At 35.2% G+C, this 21,214-nt stretch overlaps 1 protein-coding gene across 11 annotated transcripts; it reads left to right on the top strand.

The window, feature by feature from the left end:
* The first annotated feature begins 563 nt into the window (after nt 1–563).
* Nucleotides 564–7,862, top strand: LOC141626624 (uncharacterized). 11 transcript variants are annotated; one of them, XM_074440331.1, is made up of 10 exons: nt 564–3,250; nt 3,348–3,511; nt 3,660–3,772; nt 4,310–4,385; nt 4,490–4,507; nt 4,584–4,646; nt 4,831–4,931; nt 5,076–5,136; nt 5,485–5,598; nt 6,869–7,862. In XM_074440331.1, exons 3-10 carry the CDS (start codon nt 3,719–3,721, stop codon nt 6,937–6,939), a joined length of 558 nt encoding a protein of 185 aa, XP_074296432.1. In that variant the 5' UTR covers nt 564–3,250; nt 3,348–3,511; nt 3,660–3,718; the 3' UTR covers nt 6,940–7,862. The 11 variants fall into 11 exon arrangements, with proteins under 11 accessions (XP_074296432.1, XP_074296429.1, XP_074296428.1 ...); XM_074440328.1 differs by lacking the exon at nt 6,869–7,862 and having other exon boundaries at nt 564–698; nt 3,147–3,250; nt 5,485–6,271; XM_074440327.1 differs by lacking the exon at nt 6,869–7,862 and having other exon boundaries at nt 564–698; nt 1,808–3,250; nt 5,485–6,271.
* The last annotated feature ends 13,352 nt before the right edge of the window (nt 7,863–21,214 follow it).

Here is a 21,214-nt window from a genome sequence, read left to right as displayed (position 1 = left end):
TATATTGTACTTGCACTCCGATTATTACATAGTGGAATATTGGTGGGATTCCGACTCCCCCCGCGGTTGTTTCCCACATCGGGTTTTCCGCATCACCAAAATCTCTTATGTTATTATTTCCTTACTTCGTCCTTTACTTTGTTCATATCGTCACTCCGCCTTAATTATATACATAGTTCGTCACAAATCACATATAATTTAACCCCCGATACAAGGCTAAAAAGGACGGTCACTTTAATCCTAAATTGATCGAAATTTACCAAAACAGGTATTACGGCGTTGTTGCCTTCCTTCCATTGTATTTATACTTCCTCCATTCAACTCCACTCTACAACTTTAGTTTTGTTCACTATTCACAAATGAATATTTAATTGCAATTTTCTCTCAATACATAAAAAAAATATACTATGATCTTATTTGATTCGTCTTTACGAATACATTAAAATATCTAACTTTTATAATTTTTGCAAATACGTAGCTAACGATATTTACCGTGTAAAATACGCGTTGTCAAATGTGAAAAAACAAAGTGGTAGAGTGGAGTCGAATGGAGGAAGTATATAAGTAGATTGTCGTTGTTGTGATTGTAGTTATTTCGAGCGGCGGAGCGGGAGCTTAAACTTGGGACCAACCCTCTATTTCGATATTGTGCTACTTTCTCCACTGACAACAACTGCTCTTCAAGAATGTATTCTCAGGTTTGCTTTATGTTGGTGGTCTTACGGTTATTTCTTGCTTACCCATCTGTTTATTTTGCTTTTTTTTTTGTTCTGTTGAGTTGGGTTCATAAATTATTGAGACAGTTTGAATCTTTGATCTTTTTGGTGATTACTAGGAATGAGTTTATGTTAGTTTGTTTGATGCTGCTTGAATTTCGCTCATTTACTGTTATCAGTTGAAGTACCTTTGAGTTTGTATTCGATTGATTGCCCTCTTTATTATTAGTTGGTATTATCAATCAATTTTTTCTTGCTCAAGTTAAACTATAAGGTAATTTGAGTTTACTATAGCTTAGTTTGTTTTGTTTGTGAAATGTAGTTGCGTATGTTATTTTGCTGGTGTATTTTCTTTAATTTGTTTGGCTCCAGCTATCCACTGGGCAGTCAGTAAATATTGCTTTGTATTTTCATGTTGCTCTGAGATTCACGTCAAAGGGATTCATTTGCCTCTGCTGTCGAATAGGTTTAACAGCCTGCAAACAGTTTTGATCCCTTACCCCTTAATCTTCTTTTTAAAAAATTTAATTTTTATTAGGGCTATATCAACTAATTTTAGAATTTGAAGATGTTGGTACCATTTCATTCAGGATTTGCTTAATTCTGAGATTATTTTTGCTCAGAGATGGTATCTTTATTTGAGTTTAATTTGGCGTGGTTTGTTTTGTTTATTATTTGTAGTTGCATGTCATTTTGTTGGTTAATTCCTTGATATTGTCTGGCTTTAAATATTTATTTGGTGGTCAGTAATATTGCTTTGGTTTTTCATGTTGCTTTCAGTTCATTAACATCAGAGTCTAGAAACAATTGCTAAAACCTTGATCATGGGATCCACCACTGGTTTCGTTGTTTTTTTAGTGTAATGTTAGGTACATTTCATACCTAATTAGGTATGCTTCGTTGGGTCACTTGTAAATTTGTTTTGGGAAACGGTTTGTCTTAGGCCTGGGTGTTTTTAAAGTTGATTGGTGCTGTTAATTGTCGTGTATAATTTGGCAATTTGGGAACAATTTGTCTTAGGGTTTGGTCTTTGGTTGGTGTTTTTGATTGACACTTATGATTTGGTTATAAATGTTATTGCATGCGGTTAGGTCAGCAGGGTGCGTCATGTAGGCTTCTCCGTTGGACATGCGTACTCTTGTTTGCACTAGGGTATTATGCGGCGACATCCTGAGAGGTGTGGAGTTTGTAATTTCCTCTCTAATGAGCTGAGGTGACTTGTTGATTTATTAATTGGGTTTGGACACCATTTGCTGTTGAAACTTCCACTGTGACATGCTTATTCGCATGACACCGAAGTACCTAACTGTTTCTCCCTGGTTTCATTCTCAGCCACTCCTTACCTCTCTTGCCTTCTCCAATGCTCATTTTTTGTTGCTTTTTTTTTTTTTGCGGTAAGTTGCCACTGCTCTTTTAAATCACATTCTGAATTGGTTGTTTTTAAATATGTTTTTAGGGTTTTTGAATCACTTTTCTCTCTTGTTGCAAAGACTGGTGCCTTCTTTTTTCGAATCACTTTTTTTGTTTTGGGTTCAGCCTTTTTGGTGTCCCATGCTAATGAGCGTTGGTGGTTTTTTAGATGTCATATCCTCTTTATATACAGGTATTTGCTTATAGTTGGTATTCTAAGTTGGGTGTTTTGGCTGTACTTTATAATGGGTTTTTATGATCTTGTTTTTGCGTATTATATAATGTTGATTGGGTTGTTGTGATCTTGTTTTGCGCCGTAGGATAATGATTGAGGCGTCAGTAAAATGAGGGTTTCATTTGATGATCTATCCATAAACTTAGGCGTGCTATCGTTTTTTTAGTTGTCTGACTGATTAGTGTTTGACTGGGATTTTTCATTGGGGTGTTGAATTGGGGTTTAATATGGTGTTGCTGGGTTGATTTGTGTGGGATACTTTTGGTTCGACAGTCAGTGGTGAGTTCCACTCCTTAATTAGAGTTTTACTTTAACGAGGTTCGTTTGTCTTTGTTGCGCGTCATTACTGTATATCTAGCATCTCACTATTCATTTGTGTTCACTCCAAGTTCCCTCACTCTGGGTTGTGCTGTGTTATTACATGGGGGTTCATCGTTTTTGGTAGTGGGGTTATTACTACCTGATCGACCAACTTACATGGAGGTTTGGTTTCGGTAGGGTTATTGAGTTAATCCCTCTAAAATATATTGATTTCCATTACCTGTTGTTGTGTCGTTCGTTCTATCTGCCTTCAGTAGAATTGTATGCACTTGATCTGTTAATGAGATCCGATGGATTGATGATGTTAAGTACTTAATCATATTAGGGGTTCAATGATTGACGAGTAAGATTGTTGATTTTTTCTATGTGGTTAAATTTAGCCTATAGCCCTATATTGCATCTTTAACTTGATTTCAGTGAGATTCTCTGCCTTATCTGCCTGAACTTGCTTGCATGGACTGTAGATGCAATAATCTCGGATTTTTAAGCCGATTTATTAACTTCATAATGGCTCAGTTGAATGGGAATGGCGGCCCTGCTGCCCCTGCTGCCAATGACTAATTGTCAGGTTCACATGACTCTGTTCTTTTACAGTGATGTTCAGGCTTATTGTCCTTAATTTTCGTGGCTAACTCTTGCATCCTAAATCCACTTTTTCGCTACAGATTACTAAATTTCCCAGAAAGCTTTTTACCCTCCGGCGAACTGTTCGCGTGAGCTATGAGTTGTGGTGTTGGGTTCCGGATTGACATGGCGTAGTTTGTTTGGGCGGTCTTTGGTGGCGGGGTGTCCTACCCTGACTTCTACCATGGTATTTAATGCTGAGAATGTAAGCTCATAACCATTATCCCATGTGCTTAATATTTGTCCATATACCTAATACTTAGTTGTTGGAATTACGTTGCACTCTTTGGGAGGGACATGGAAGAGTCGAGCTTTGCTTTATATGACAGGTCTCTATTGTTTCGCTTTTGCAGGTTTTGCTTTTGGAAAGGGGCTCTTCACCCGTCCATATCAACTATCTACTGTGAAAACCATGTCTGGCTGTCTCTGTCCTTGTCCCATGATTTACAGTGAATACACCGAGAACGTAAGCCATCCAAAATGTAAGCTAATTTCTGATGCTGGTTCGTTGTTGAAAATGGTAAAGGCTCCTGTGGCAATACCATTGTCCTACACCGCCTGCTTTTCATTCGCATAATGATTCTAGTTTCCTTTTTTTTTTTTCATTTCATTTAATCTATCAATGGTGTTTCCAAGTATCAGGTTATGTTCAATTATGCTGATATTTAGCTGAATTGGGGTTTTTAGTGTGGATTAATGAGGTAATGATCGATATGCATGGCATTGAGAAAGATGATGCATTGATGATTGATTTGGTCTTAGTTAATTGGAAAGGGGATTTGTCTATTGGTAATTTTGTGTTGTTTAATTGAACTGGATTGATGAAGATGAACTGATTACAAACATAGAAAAAAAATGACTAAGGGTAATGGGTAACCTGTTTAGCAGGTTGGCCTTCCAATGGTGCAGTACGAGATTGAGAAGGGGAGGCATAAGATGGATTAATCCCATTAAATAACCCTTGTATATATCTGATGGGATACGTTGTCTTATTGGTGTGCAGAAGTACGTTGCATGTTCAGCAGCAGAAAATCTGGCTTTAAATGCCAAACATCGCAAAGAGTTTACCCATTTTAGAGGTGGAGGAGGTTTTATCACCATAGTTCAAGCTCTCATGTTGATATTATCTACCATAAGAGTGTCTATAATTATCTTGACAAGGCTGTTGATGCAAATGCCTCAGGTTTTGGCTCAATGGGAGGTGTGTCATCTGGTATTGTGCTGATTGCTATCTACTAATATGTGAAACACCCTGCTAATTGTAAGTCGTCTTGTAGTCAATGGTTCGTCTGCCTGTGTTGCTGGCCAAAGCACAACATTTTCATCCAGGGAATCTCGTGGTATGATAATATCACTATATGGATAAATTCATATATTTCTTCTATTAGTTCTATATCAGTCAATAAGCCTCGAGTTTCAAAACTTTCTCATAAGAAAGGGACAATGAAGTTTATTGATTGAAATGGAATTAAGATTTTGTTTTTCAGTAACTTTGATAGGTTGTTCATAGAGTATTCGTGTCAGGTTGTTTTTCAAATGCTGCAGTGAAGCATAAGATCAAGTCCTTTCGCGTGCCAGAGCTTTTGATTGAGATGCCAGAGACAGCAAGTATTAGTTCATTCAAGGTATATTATGTGTGTATATTAGATACTTTGATTGTCAAGTTCATCTCCATATCTCATTATGAATCTATTTTCGTTTTTTTGGTGCATATCGGGAATACCTACAAGAGTTCATTAAACCTATACGTGAACAATTTACATTGACAGGAGGCTTTCACTTGTTCGAAAACTGGACCTTCAATAAGAAGGCAGGCCGGAAAAAAGGCAGGTACTTCATCAGTTATCAACTGCACCGTTTTTTTTCTTTTGTAGTTTTTATTTCAGTTTCTGCGGTCATTAGAGGCGTATTCTTCCGAGGTATAAATGAATTTATGTGGAAATAGGACTGAATTTCTCCATTCATGTACAAAATTGTCCACAAAGATATATGAGAGCAAAGGAGAGTGCGAGTCTGACTGACTCTACTAAAGTTGGTAAAAAAAACTAGACGAAAACCTTTAACTTTTGCTTTGACCGTTCACTCTGGCTTTGTGTCGTGGCTAGCGTTTCAACTTTCTAACATCTAATACGATGAACTTGATGGAATAATGGAGCCAATTTTTACTTGTTTTTTCAGGGGATCTTCAATTATTAAGGGGCTATGTGGGAAAGAGAGTTCTTTTACCGCCTAACAGAAGAGCAGGTCCAATTCCTAGACGATTTTATGCAACCTCAAACATAAAGACAAGAGGTATACTTTTATATACGTTGTGGGGATTGGTTTTTCTGTTGTGGCTTGTAGAAATATGGCATAAAATACGGCATATATTGGTGTGGCATGAACCGTCAGTGTGTCTGAGCATTTTCTTGCATTTTTTAAAAACGAATCCAAGCTCATTGTTATTATCTTTACAAATGGGACGCTAATCTCAGATTTGGAAATACCAATTGCATAAAGGAGAGCCCTTCGCTGTAAATTGGATGGATGATTACCTAAAATGCACAATATGGTTCGAGTATGTGTCCTCAACAATAGTGCGATCACATTATTGAAACTCATGATAAGAATACGTAAAGGGATGATTCATTTATATATGTCAACTGATCAACATTAATCGATAATGATTGGCTGACTAGAGTTTGACATTACTGTTGTTTGACGGTGGTGATCAGTTGATCCCTTAAGGTCACACCTGAAGGACGATTCCCTTAATAGATTAATTAATTAATTGTATATTGATACAGATTAATTAATTCCTTAAAATTGAGCAATTTACATATATGAGTAAGAATATATATCTTATTGTAATTCGATTAAATGAGATTCATTTTAGTAATTAAAATGTTATATTACTAAAACTTTGTCAATGAAAACAATTAAATTAAGAATGATTGGTTAGTTATAATTACAATATGTTGTAGATTATATTAACATGACCCATTTTATGTACTTGTGATTATGAATTACTAGTCAATTGTTATATGTAATTAAATTAATATATATAATGATATTTAATTGTTAAATATGCATTAATATGATTAATAACATGTTACATGTTACATGTTACATATTATATGACAAAATGATAATTGACAAAAATAAAATGGATTCCATTTTACATGGGGCACCGGTTTTATAGGTGTGTAGGATTAAATGGTTAATTGTTTTTAATTGTTAAGAAACATCATGATTACCATCTAAACCTAGACCATACCCTAATTGATTTTGAGAAGAACAATTGCAAAAGTGGAAGGAAGGGCATGCATTGGCTCCTTTGCCTAATCCCTCCCACTGGTTTTTCCACCCCCATAATAAGAATAAAAATTGTTCTTATTTTTAGACAATTCATTCTTACATTTTACAAGAACTTCTCTCACATTCTCTTTTCTCTAAAATTAGTTTTAGACCTACATTGTTCAAAAAATCAAATATTTATTTAGATTACTAAAGTAGTAATAAGAAATAATATTAGATTAATTTTAAGGTTTCTAGTAATTATATCTAGTCAATATATTATTAGATTTAAGGGATAGTCTTGGTGCAATCAAGAGGAGAATCTTTACTTTGCGATTTTTGGAAAATCATCCATAAACTTGTAGCTCAAGAACAAGTGTAGGAAGGAGACCTCACTTGTGTCCTAAATCCGATATCTACAATGTAAGGAACATTGTTCTTACACTTCTCTTTAATTTATGTTATGCATGTACTAGATCATTATCTAAATCAATGAATAATTTAGATCTATAATTAAATAAGTTTAATTAGAGGATTAAGAATCCTTTTCAAGTGGTATCAGAGCATAGGTCGTTGCATGCATAATCGATTTATAGTTTTTTCGAGTTATTAGTAACTTAAATAAAACTAAAAATGTGTGAATTATTAGATAAAGTCACAAATTTTTTGCATATTGTATATTCTGGTCCTAAAATATATTTAGGTCATTTTGATGATTTATAGTATTTTATTGCTCATTTTAATAATTTTAGTGATTTTATTACATTTTAATGAGTAAAATGGTATTTAAAATGCTAAAAATAGTTAGACTTATTTTCTGACCTTGAAATTTTTATATGACCTCACATGCATATGTTACTTATTGTATGTAAAATTTCGTATAAATTTGATTTATTTTGAATGATTTATGATTTTTATATGATAAAAATGAAATAAATGGAGGTAAAATGGTTAAAAATAGTTAAATTTCGAAACAGGTCATGAAATTTTAATATGTTGTCACATGCACATTTTACTCACTGTGTGTAAATTTTGAAGATGAACACGATTTATTTTGCATGATTTATGAATTTTTAGTGTAAAAATGACATAAATAGTGAGTATTTTAGCAAAAATAGCTAAAACGAATTACATGGCATGATAAAAAATTTTTAGGTTGCATTTATATCCCACATATCAGATCTAAATTTGGAACATTTATTAGATTAATTTCATATGCTTTAGATGTTTTATTTGATAAAATCGATAAATCGCAACTATATTTTTCTCGAAAGAAATTATTTTTGACCTTAATTTTTGACATTATCAGTGTCATGGAAATATTCCAGAATGTTCAAAATTTTAAAATTCATATTTTGAAATTATTGTAATTTAATTTGGATTTATTTCATAAAAGTTATGATTTTAAGGTCAATAATGAGTATAAATGTTAAATCAAGTTGAATTATCGTCAAAAATTTAGTGATAACTAATTTTTGAGCCCTAAAAGGTTAGGATAATTAACTTGGGCTAAAATTTTATTTTTAGTATTATTTTGCGATTTTAATAAGTTAAAGATTGCATATATCCATAAAACCGGATTATATTTACGATATAAGTTTAAATAGGGAGATTTGACACATAATTTAGCATGTTAGATACATATAATAATGCTGCATATTTCATTGTTAAATGTCATATTTTATTTATATAATTTTGAATTATGTAATTTTATCTTAGTATGGCCTTAGTTTTGATCGATATTACCCGTAATGTAAGGGAATATCGGTTTGGTTGTAATTAATTGTTATCTCGCATCACCGTTTTGTAATTTAATAGATTTAATTTTTTATTACATATGTATAATAGGATTTGCTAGGTATTTTATTATTTATATATTTGTAATTCCGGAGTTTCCAAAAGACGGTGCCATTCGGAAAGGAGTTCTGATCAAGACGGTGTTTATCCTTGGGAGACGTGTCATATGAAGATTCAAGGGACCAATGGAATTGGTTTCAGAATTAATAATAGAATATAATATTTTCTATTTTAGGAAAGGTCATACTAGAAAATTTACTTTTCTTTATTTGCTTGCTTTATATGTTTGCATGCATTGCCAAATCGCCATAATTTCACATGCATATTTATCGTCTCATCGACTATTGTAAAACACAACCTTTAAAAAACTTTTTTTTCCAAACGCAACCTTTAAAAAAAAAGTTTGTAAAACACAACCTTTAATAATTTTTTCTTTGTAAAACACGACATTTTGGCCAAAGTTTAACCACTTGCAATAGGGTCACTTTAAGTCGATATTTGAGGTAGCGAACGAGGTCGATTTGAGGTGTTCTTAGACTTTTTGGAAAGGTAACAGTACAAGCTTTTCGGGGGTTACCAATACGGTGGTGATAGGTGGCCTTATGTGGGGTTTATTGGTGTGTAAAGTAAGGCTGATTAAAGAGTGAATTGGAGGTAAAAACAAATCAGAAAAACACCAACTCACTCCTTGACCAGCCTTACTTTACACACCAATAGACTCCACATAAGTCTATCTATCACCGCCATATTGATAATGCCTGGAAAGCTTGTACTCTCACCTTTCCAACGAGTCTAAAAATATCTCAAACCGACCTTGTTTGCTATCCCAAACATCGACTGAAAGTCACCTTATTGCAAGTGTTCAAGTTCTAGCCAAAATGTCGTGTTTAACAAAACAAAAATTATTAAAGATTGTGTTTCACAAACTTCTTTTTTGAAGGTGGTGTTTGGAAAAAAAAAAAATTTAAAGGTTGTGTTTGACAAAAAAACCCTTATAATTATCAAGTATTCATTGACTTAGTTCACTTAAAGATGATAGATAATAAATCGACAAGACCTCACACATATTTAAAATTAAGATTAGCCTTACCAAATAGTAGGACTCATGAATCCCTTTGACATTTGGGGTAGATTCGGTTTCCCAGGGTACTTTCATTTTTCGTTGGGTAAGTGGGGTAATAAAACATTATTACACGCGAAATTTGGTTGGATTCAACGAGATATAAAGACTAGCCTTATGTTCCGGGGCTAGAGATGGAATTTATGAAATTCATCGACCGAGAGTTCTATAGTAGAATCAATTAAAGAGTTAATTCACCAAATTTGCATAAGTATGGGATGTATCGGTTTCCCCGTGCCCATATTTGTGTGAAGATGGATCTCGGAATCATTTATATAATTTAGGTGCGAGGTCATTATATAAATGCATATTTTTTAAACCTTGTTAAAAATGTTTACAAGTAAAATGATACTTCCTCCATTTTCATATGATGTACCCATTTTATTAAAATACTCCACTCATATATTCAATAAAAACGGAGGAAGTAAATGTTAACTATTTCCTTCATTTCCTTTTTGTAGTCCATTTGATTAATTTGCAATGACTACTCCGATTTCATCCGCTTCCACTAGTGGAACCGCTCCACTACTCACTAATGCTTCTTGGCTCCGATCCTTTATGGATCGATGTAAACTTGAAAAGAATGGGACTAACTTTGCCGATTGGGACGGGCAACTCCGCTTGGCTGCGGAAGGTGACGACAAGCTTCGTTACCTTACTGAAGCCGCTCCCGCTACACCTACTATTAGGTCATCCGCCGCGGTTAGGGAGACCTATGAGGCTTACCTAAAAGAATCGGCCGCAATCAAGAACGTCTTGATTTTCACAATGGAAGCCGATCTCCAAAGGAGTGCTATAAAGATAGGCACCGCCTATGAGATCTACACCAAGCTTGTGACCATGTTTTCACAAGCTCCTAGGATCATCCAATATGAGGCGGCCTCCGCATTCTTTTAGCTCAACATCAAAGAGGGTCAAAAGGTTAGCCCTCTTGTGCTCAATTTAATTGAGCATGTTGAGACCCTCAAATTGCAAGGGGTTGAAATTCCAGAGCAACTCGTTATTGACCGAGTGCTCCATTCCTTGAACAGCATCAAAGCATATGTTCATTTTAGGGTAAACTACAATATGCAAAACATGAAAACCTCTCTCCATGAATTGCACAACTTGCTTGTGCAAGCCGAGAGAGACATGGGTCTAAATGAGAGTACGACCAAGGATGTGCTCAATATTAATAATAAGAGCAAAGGGAAATTCAAGAAGAGCGCTCGCAAGGGTAAGAAACCTACTCCCAACAAGGGCAAAGGGAAAGCTATTGGGAATAGCTTATCCAAGCCCAAAAAGGGTGCTTCTTTCGAGGATAAGTGCCACTATTGTTGTGGTACGGGCCATTGGAAGCGTAATTGCCCGAAGTATTTAAGAGATGTCAAAGCTGGACATGTGATTCCAGTAGGTAATAAATTCTCAAATCTATTGTGTTATTGATATAAATCTCAACTTTGGTATTTAGATACAAGTTGTGATTCTCACCCCCTTTTAATGCAATTTAGGGCATGTGAGCAAAGACAAAGGCAAGGACAAGCAAGCTTGAGGAAGATCTTCAACAAGGGATGCTAGGGTAGCCACCCATAGTAGAAGACCTATGGAAGCTTGGCTTTATTTTGTATTGTTTTCATAGTATTATTGTATTTTGACTTGTTGTTTTAGAACTCCTTTTGATTTCCGTGTTGGAAATGGAAGTTTGTTTTATTTCCATTTTGCAAACAATGGTTGTATGGATTTTAATGACTTGGCTTTCAACCCAAGTCATTCGGTTTATGGAATTTCTTTGTTCTAAAAACTTGTCATTATACGCTTTTACATCAAAAACATAAATTGTTTTGACTTAAATTGATCATAAAAGAATTACAACGATTGAATCATTGTAATAAGTTCATAAGTCATGAATTTGATTCCCCCTTATGCTTTTATGACTAAATATCACATCTTATTTGATATAAGAAAGAACGATTGTAAAGTCAAATAGAGTTATTTGAACTCAAAATAGGGAATTTTATAAACCAATTGGCTACACCACTTATAACTAAGACTTGTAACCACTTATAAGACTCCATACGAGATATGGGAGGGCTTAAGACCCTTAAATTGTATAAGACATGGATATGAGTCCAATCCTTTGCCTTGTAAGAACTAGTCTGTCTTGAAACCAGTTTCAAGACAGACTAGTCCAAATTTGGATTTTTCAAAAGATAGAGTGGGAGAAAATTAGCAACAAACATAAAACTGGTTATGAACTAGTGAGGAGACTAAAAGAAAACGTTCTTAGTTTAAACTCAAGACTAGTAAGGAGACCAAAAGAAAGCTTTCTTAGGTGAATTTTCAGACTAGTGAGGAGACCAAAAGAAAATGTTCTTCAATAAGATTATGAAGTGGTTCTATCAAGTAATTTCAATTCAATTTTACATAAGAGCTTAATGAATCAAAGAAAAATCTGTGCAAAAGGATAGATTTATCTAGAGTTGCACAAATAGACATTAAGTTGTCTACAAAGCTAAGTTAACATATAACTATCATAAGATCCATGTCATCATTGCTACACCTCATAGTGTGTATAATCAAGTTAGATGTTAAAACCAATTTCTAAATAGGTATTTAGAAAAGGGTGTGTGTACGACATAAGCACAAGGTTTTAATTGACACTTAAAGATTGCAATGATCATTTCAGTTATGTGATAAGAAAATGGTTTCACTCGAGTTGTCAAAAAGCCATGAGTATACATGGATTTAAGTGGGAGTCAAAATTGCCACATTTAGACATGAAGTTCAGTGGGAGAAATTGTCTTTCATGTTAATGTCATATTACTCATTGAGGATGACATGCTGACACTACCATCTATGAAGGAGTGTTTTGGTTTACAATTCTCGATGAAAGAAGACATGATGCATTCTAAAATTCCAAATCTATTATGACATAGGGAATTTTAGATTGACACTTAGATAAGTATCTTATATTGATAAGATTCTTTATCTGTTTAATATCAACATAGGTTGAGGAGGTTATTCATATTGATGATAGTGGAATTACTATGATACAGTCATAGTCATTCACTGAACCCAATGAGTTGTTGATCACATGAAATCGATTGCTAATATTTTCGCCATTAGAACGATCATGTATGCCAATATATGCACATGCCCTGATGAATCATATGCTTGGAGCATAATAAGTCAATGACAAGTTATTTCATATGAAAGTCATTTGAAAGCCTTCAAGAACATCCATTATGATTCCTGAGAAGAACTGAGGATCCGTTCTTATGTATGGATGACATACTAAGTTGTGTGTTGAAGAGTTACACAAACTCTACTTTCCAAACCTATAAGGATTTATCGAAATCCTAGGCTAATTTTATTGACTTAGGAGTAAGTGACTAGAAAAATTTTTTAGTATCAACCATTGCAAGTTCTACAAATGAATGGAGTCTGAGTATGTTGTGATAAGGTGGTTTATAAAGGGACTATGGGTAGATCCTTCCGCCAAAGTATTTTATCACAAGTTATATGATGACAATGGGAGCATCTTTCAAGTTAAAGAGTCATAGGCTAAGAAGAAGTCTAGACATGTACTTAGAAAAGTTCATGACATTAGAAATGACATTGAATAGAAGGAAAAAGCAATTCATAAAGTTGGACTGTATGGATACATGGTATGTCCACTAACCAAGCTTTTATTGCACTTTGACAAGTGTAAAATGTGTACTTTAGATTATAAGATATGAAGTAGTAATATGGTATTGACTATTAATGTGTGATAATCGCATTTATCGTTTGAGTTTCTTAAACTCATCTATTACTTTGTTATGTCCAAATAGGTTGTTGAGAAGATATTGAACCATATTAAAGTGAACTGGATTAACATAGTAATTGCCCCTAGTTATTTATATGAGGTGACGTCTTTAAGTGACTAGAGTGTGAGTCGATTCACGGCAAGTTCAAGTGCCATAAGGTCATAAGAGATGACTAGTCGATCACATAAGCAGACTGTAAGGGACACTCTGTCGGGCAGTGACCGCTTATAGAGTTCTGGTAATTCATATAGCATGGTCGTGGCGAGAGCTACTATAGTATTCTTTTGAGTCAATTCTTTGACTAGAGACTGTTCGCCCGAGTCGGCACAGTTTCTGATTGGCCTTGATTTATGCTCTTCGACTATCGTAAATGAAGTCAAATGGGTATCTTTTGGACCATAATGAACTGTGGCTGTACGAAGGAAATAGTGCGATAAGAATTATCCACCCCCTTGTCAGGGTTATTTAAAAATTCCAGGGCCACTCGAGGAGTAGTGAACAGAAAATGCGTGGCCACACTCGAAAGGTATCTATGGTAGATAATTCCGGTCAGACAGTTACTCTCCAGATCGAGGGAACCACTCTTGATATGATTACATGCAAGTACGACCTGCAAGACACCTTGCATTGAGTGGGAGATTGTAATAGGACAAGAGAATTGGTGACGCATACTTGTCTCGGACAAGTGGGAGATTGTTGGAGTATGTGTCCTCAACAATAGTGCGATCACATTATTGAAACTCATGATAAAAATACGTAAAGGGATGATTCATTTATATATGTCAACTGATCAACATTAATCGGTAATGATTGGCTGACTAGAGTTTGACATTACTGTCGTTTGACGGTGGTGATCAGTTGATCCCTTAATGTCACACCTGAAGGACGATTCCCTTAATAGATTAATTAATTAATTGTATATTGATACAGATTAATTAATTCCTCAAAATTGAGCAATTTACATATGTGAGTAAGAATATATATCTTATTGTAATTCGATTAAATGAGATTCATTTTAGTAATTAAAATGTTACATTACTAAAACTTTGTCTATGAAAACAATTAAATTAAGAATGATTGGTTAATTATAATTACAATATGTTGTAGATTATATTAACATGACCCATTTTATATACTTGTAATTATGAATTACTAGTCAATTGTTATATGTAATTAAATTAATATATATAATGATATTTAATTGTTAAATATGCATTAATATGATTAATAACATGTTACATGTTATACATTATATGACAAAATGACAATTGACAAAAGTAAAATGGATTCCATTTTACATGGGGCACCGGTTTTATGGGTGTGTAGGGTTAGATGGTTAATTATTTTTAATTGTTAAGAAGCATCATGATTACCATCTAAACCTAGACCACACCCTAATTGATTTTGAGAAGAACAATTGCAAAAGTGGAAGGGCATGCATTGACTCCTTTGCCTACTCCCTCCCACCGGTTTTTCCACCCCCATAATAAGAATAAGAATTGTTCTTATTCTTAGACAATTCATTCCTACATTTTACAAGAACTTCTCTCACATTCTATTTTCTCTAAAATTAGTTTTAGACCTACATTGTTCAAAAAATCAAATATTTATTTAGATTACTAAAGTAGTAATAAGAAATAATATTAGATTAATTTTAAGGTTTCTAATAATTATATCTAGTCAATATATTATTAGATTTAAGGGATAGTCTTGGTGCAATCAAGAGGAGAATCTCTACTTTGGGATTTTTGGAAGATTATCCATAAACTTGTAGCTCAAGAACAAGTGTAGGAAGGAGACCTCACTTGTGCCCTAAATCCGATCTCTGAAGTTATGTGATTGCATCATTTCAATATGTTTCTCTCCTCCATATCTGTTTCTGGTGGCTTGAGCATCTATTTACTGCTTCCGTCTCATATCATGTAAAATAATGTTGTACCGGTTGCAAAAAGAAAAGGAACTCTCTAGAAACTAATTCTTATTTCTTATTTCTCGTTACATTTTAGGTTGTGAGATATAACATGATATAATTATTTTTGTTTTGTAGGATTTTTAAGATGATCGAAGACTTATTCTCACCAAATGCTTGACGAGGTTAAGGAAACGAAGATTACATTTGTTCTTAAACACAAGGAAGTAGAGGTGGAGAAAGATGGTACCGCAGTTGATCAATAAGAGTTAGATTTTTTTTTATTAGGAAAATATTGTCATCTTTTTCATATTGATGGGACAAGATATTACTTTCTTTTAAGTGATTGTAAAAACTAACCCACTTTTCATTATCTATTATATATATATATATATATATATATATATATATATATATATATATATATATATGGTATTTTTTTCAAAAAAAAAAAAATTGGTTGGTATGTATGTTTTGTTGCATGAAACACGAGTATACGCACAACGACTCATTACTGCACTCATATCTAATAATAGAGACGCAGTAGGTCTGGCTAGAAAAGAATAATAAAAAATTCAAAGAGACCATACTTCTTTAATCCTTGGTTTTAACAAAGAAACCATTTATCTCTATTGAATGGTTTTTAATTCTAAGGTAAGAAACCATTTTTCTTACTTTAATGGTCTCTATTTTAGTGAGGAAAGAAACCATTTATCTAGGGGGGATGATTTCTAACTTTATTCAAAGAAATCATTTTTGTTTGCATGGTCTCTTATCCTAAGAGACCTTTGACCTTGAGACCATCTCTATGTTGGTTTCTTAGGTAGATTTCCAATGGTCTCCTTGGCTTTTTTTCTAGTAGTGAAGGAAGAACAAGGGGGGATGAACCTGGACATTCAAGTGATACAAAGGCCACGTTTGAATTAAATAACAAACAAGCTTATGGTTTAAGGGTTTCAGTTTTATTTTTTTTGGGTACTCTGATATTTGGATTTTGCTTTACCCTGATTATCAATATTTTTGTTGCGGAAGGGGTGGGAAGTGCCATCACCATGATTTTGGCTTACACTTGTTTGGATATTCTTGTGAGAGAACTTTGTAAATTAAGTGCCTTTTATATCAACTCCATCGTAAGTCTTATTGTCCAACATTAAATGTTAGAAGCTTTACTCCGCTTTCCAGAAGTGCTTGATTTGAGAGGTGTTGAGTTCAACATCAGGCTTGTTAAAGATTGATGGTGAATCGGAGCTTTTATGCTCAATAATGGCAATGCCATGTAAAACATCTCAGCTCCATCTTCATCTCTAACATCTTCATATTCATAATTTCTTTGTTTTTTGCCTTACATTTGATTGGCAGCGGATTTAAAGTCAGAGTAGGTTTGATCATGGATTGTAGGGTGATTATAGACGGAGATTTAAACCCCTGCTTTATTTGGTGCATTTTAAGTTAGAAATAGTGGAGTTGTTATAATTATAGTTTGTCGAATACCCACCCATTTATTTGTTCAATATTTGTTAAAGGTGAAGTATATGAACAATATTTGGTGCATTTTTTCACATGGATGTTTGTTTCAGAAAAAAAAAAAAGAGAAGAAAGAGCCCTGGACTTTTATACCCACCCTTGATCTTCTGATACAAAAAGAGAGGAAATAGAGATCTTGGCTTCGTATACTCTCCCATGATATTCTGTTTATTTGTGATTTGTTGCATCTTTCCTCTACCATTTTCGCATCCCAGCAATATTCACGACTATTTAATTTTTGTTTGGGTCTCTCTTTTCTTTCTTATCCTATTGTTTTGGGCGACTTATTTTTTGATCAATCGACCGGTCAATAATCACATGCCCTGATTAATGTAAAGGTTTCAAGTTTGGTTTCTTTGTATATGTACAGGAAACTTATGTGAAAACAACAGATATATCGATTGCCGATTACATCTCACACAACGATCATGTTGCTGCAGGTGCTAATGATGATGGCTATCTATTATGTTGATGATGATGATAGCGATGATCAGGGGCGGCCATTAGAAGTTGGGGGCCCAGTTCAAAATACTATTTTGAGGCCCTTAATATGGTCATCTCGTATTTCTCAATACAACACCTCGACAAAATTAAAACGTCACTCACAAGGAAAAATGTAAAATGATACAGAGTGGATTTTATTTTAAAAGATACTCCCTCCAACCCGGTCATTTGTTTACTTTTGGTTTTGGCACAAAATCCAAAGAAAGAGGGGTAGACCAAATTAACTATAGAAGAACAAACTGTGTATAAAATGCATTCTCTAAATAAAAAAGTAAACAATTAAATGATACACCAAAAAATGAAATAGGTAAATAAATGACCGGGACGGAGGGAGTATACTTTTTTTTAAAGAAAAACTTGCGTGTAAAAGTAAAGTAAAAGGTAGTAATAGGTAAACAGTAAATAGGAAATCTACCGCTTGGCCAAAGAACATTGATGGTAATTTTGCTCATTGAAAGATAAGTATACAAAATGTTTTTCCAAATGAGGCCCTATAAGCGCTTGGGCCCCGGTGCCTAGGACCGAATTGCACGGTATATGGGCCGCCCCTGGCGATGATGATAGAAGTTTGTGCTATCGCATTCGACTACTTTTGTCTATAAGTTCAAATTACTTGTAATAGTTTTAGAAATGGCCTTTCTTTCGTGTAAGATAGCCATTAGTTATATACCCTGTATGTTCTAATTTCTATTTTTCAAGTTCTAATAAATACTGCTCTGTATGTGATAGGTATATAGCCTATCTTTTTAATAACTGTGGATCATTTGTGTGTATGAGACTAAGCATTACGAAGCGTGTCGTAGAAACGACTATTGACCATAGGAATTGTTGCACTTGATGCCTAAGATAGAAGGCAATCTCATATTTTGGTTGTTTGTGTATCCCACATCGGTGGAACACAACCAAGATATGGGATTTATATATCCCTTTGTCTTTGTATGGGCAAGAGAATGGACCAAGGTGGGTTTTGTTGTGTTTGTTGGGCCTGTGGGTTTGGGTCCAACACACACACGCGCCGGCCCGGCCCGGCTCGAGCTCGGGCTCGGGCTCGGGTTTGGGTAGAGCCCATGCGGGGCGGGCCAAAGGCCCACTTTTACCTTTTTGGTCCTGCGTGTGTGGCTTTGTCCAGATTCATCTGGACTTGTGTGTTATTTCAGTCAATCAGTCTGTTAGTGGGAGAGGGTCTTACTCCCACTATTCAGGGTTGAAGGCTGCGTTTTAGGAGGTCGTTTTTGCTCCTAAAACCGTCTGTATTTTGCTATAAATACAGCACCTGTTTTCATTCTTCAACACACAATCACACACACTTCCTCTTTTCTTTCTCTTTCTCTCTTCTCAAAATTTCTGGGTATAGTTCGATCGGTTCCAGTCCGCGCCTTTCGGTGGGCGATTCGAAGGGCGCAGAGTGTAATCCTTGGGGAACTACCGGTCATTGCTTGATCGCCACCACGGTCGTCGAATAATAGTTTTCAAGGCAGTGGTTCCGCACCACGTCACTACCTTTCATATTCGGTATTTCTGGTCCTTCTCTAGTTACTGCTTCTATTTTTCCAACAATTTGAAAACTATTATTATTGCAGTAGCCATGTCTGTTATCTCGAAAATTGTTCCTGAATTGGCGAAACTAGAGTCGTTGGATGGTCACAATTATAAGCGTTGGTCCTAAATTATTGATGTATTTTGAGCGCTTAGAAATTGATTATGTTTTATTTAATGACCCGCCTAAACCTATCACCCCTACGATGTTGAGACGACCCCTCCCGCCGCTAAAGATGTTAAGTCTAATGAAGAGGATATTGCAAAATTTGTGAAAGACAACAAAACCGCTAGGTGGCACATACTTTTAATAATATGACAAACACCTTGTTCGACTTATTTGTCAGAATAAGTCTCTAAGTTTATTTGGGAGTCTTTAGAAACTAAGTATGGGGCTGATGATGCGGGGAAAAAGAAGTATGTTGTGGGAAAATGGTTGGGATTTCAAATGGCTGACGGGAAACCTATCATGGATCAAGTCCATGTCTATGAAAACTTATGTGCCGATGTTGTGAATGAAGGCATGAAACTTGATGATATCTTTGTAGCCAATGTTCTGCTAGAAAAATTCCCTCCCTCCTGGTCTGATTACCGAAACCAACTTAAGCATAAAAAGAAAGACCTATCCCTTAAAGAACTTATATAGGACACATGAGGACCGAGGAGGCTAATCGCCTTAAAGACCTTCCTGCTAGTCAATCTGTGACTGTTCCTGTTGTTGCTGCTGTTAAAGCTAATTTGGTTGAGTCTGGTGGTCCGTCTAATGCTGAGAAATATAAGGGTAAGGGTAAGGCCAAGGTTGGTCAGGGTAAGAACCAGGGTCCTGCTAAGAAGAATGGTCCAGGGAAGCATACCAAACCGGTTCCTAAGATTCAGAAAGCTGCTAAGGGTCCTATTGTCTGCTATGTCTGTGGAAAACCTGGGCACAAAGCCTACCAATGCTCTGAGAAGAAATCTGCTGAGGCCAATGTTGTTGTGACTGATGATGTTATTGCAGCTGTGGTTGTGGAAGCTAATCTGGTGGGTAATGTTGCTGAATGGGTCTTGGATACTGGAGCTTCGAGACACCTCTCGTCCGATAGGGGTTTATTTGCTTGAGTTCGAGGAAGTTGCGATGGGGAATGCGTCTAAATGGGTAATTCTTCATCTCCGCAAAGATCACGAGCAAAGGCAAGATCTTTCTGAAACTCACCTCGGGGAAAACACTTGCTCTCAGTAATGTTTTATTTGTACCCTCATTGCGTCGAAACCTTGTGTCTGGTGCCTTGTTAAACAAAGCTGGTTTGAAACTTGTTTTTGAGGATGACAAGGTGGTAATGTCACGTAATGGGGAATTTGTGGGCAAGAGTTATCTTTCTGGGGGTCTTTTTGTATTGAACACCGAATCTTCTATTAATAATATTGCATCTTCTTCTGCTTATATCGCTGAGCCTATTGATGTTTGGCATGGTAGGTTAGGTCATGTGAATGTGGATTACATTAAAAAACTTAGAACTATGAGTTTAATTCCGAGTTTGACGAGTCAAGAATTCTCTAAATGTGCTAGCTGTGTTGAGGCTAAGTTTACAAAGAAGCCTATTAAACCTATGACTACTAGGAACACGAGTCTTCTTGAGTTAATTCACACCGACCTAGCTGACTTCAAAAATGTTGCAAGTAGAGGTGGCAAGAATTATTATGTTACGTTTATAGATGACTGTTCTAGATACACCCGTGTCTATTTGCTTAAGACTAAAGATGAAGCTGAACAATCTTTTATAAACTTTAAGAATGAAGTTGAGAACCAACTTGACAGAAAAATTAAAAGGGTAAGGTCTGATAGAGGTGGTGAGTATAAATCCAGTTATCTAGCCGACTTTTGTGCTGGAAACGGTTTAATACATGAGACTAGTCCACCTTACTTACCCCAATCCAATGGTGTAGCTGAACGAAAAAATAGAACCTTAAAAGAAATGATGAATGCTATGCTTTTAAGTTCTGGCCTATCTGACGATATGTGGGGGGAAGCAATTCTTTCAGCTTGTCACATTCTTAACCGTGTACCTCATAAGAAAATTGACAAGACACCCTACGAGATTTGGAAGGACTATCCTCTTAACCTGAGCTTCCTTAGGGTATGGGGGTGTTTAGCTAAAGTGGGCTTACCTGATTTTAGGAGACTTACCGTTGGACCTAAGACCTATGATTGTGTGTTTATAGGTTATGCTCAAAATAGCTCTGCTTATAGATTTATGTCTTTGAGTGACCGTTCTATATCTGAGGCTAGAGATGCCGAATTCTTTGAGCATGTTTTTCCTTTTCAGAAAACTTTTGTTTTCTAGGTGCTTGTTTCACTATGTTGAACCTAGAAGAAGTAAAAGACCTAGATGCCCAAAGAACTTTGGTGATGATTATGATACAACTATGTTGTCTGAACTTGGATACACTGTTTGTGCTAGTGATGAGTTTGTTTCA

The sequence above is a fragment of the Silene latifolia genome, chromosome Y (genome assembly GCF_048544455.1).
Source record: "Silene latifolia isolate original U9 population chromosome Y, ASM4854445v1, whole genome shotgun sequence".
NCBI classification, from domain to species: domain Eukaryota; kingdom Viridiplantae; phylum Streptophyta; class Magnoliopsida; order Caryophyllales; family Caryophyllaceae; genus Silene; species Silene latifolia.
Note: the sequence above shows the minus strand (reverse complement) of the source record. Positions and strands in the feature narration are given on the sequence as shown.

What these genes read in the sequence shown, in the direction of transcription:
- LOC141626624 (XM_074440328.1), top strand. Translation starts at nt 3,719, where the DNA reads ATGTCTGGCTGTCTCTGTCCTTGTCCCATGATTTACAGTGAATACACC. An exon ending in ACAGTGAATACACCGAGAAC is followed by an intron (nt 3,773 to 4,309) that starts GTAAGCCATCCA and finishes ATTGGTGTGCAG; the next exon opens with AAGTACGTTGCATGTTCAGC. An exon ending in CAAGTATTAGTTCATTCAAG is followed by an intron (nt 4,932 to 5,075) that starts GTATATTATGTG and finishes TTACATTGACAG; the next exon opens with GAGGCTTTCACTTGTTCGAA.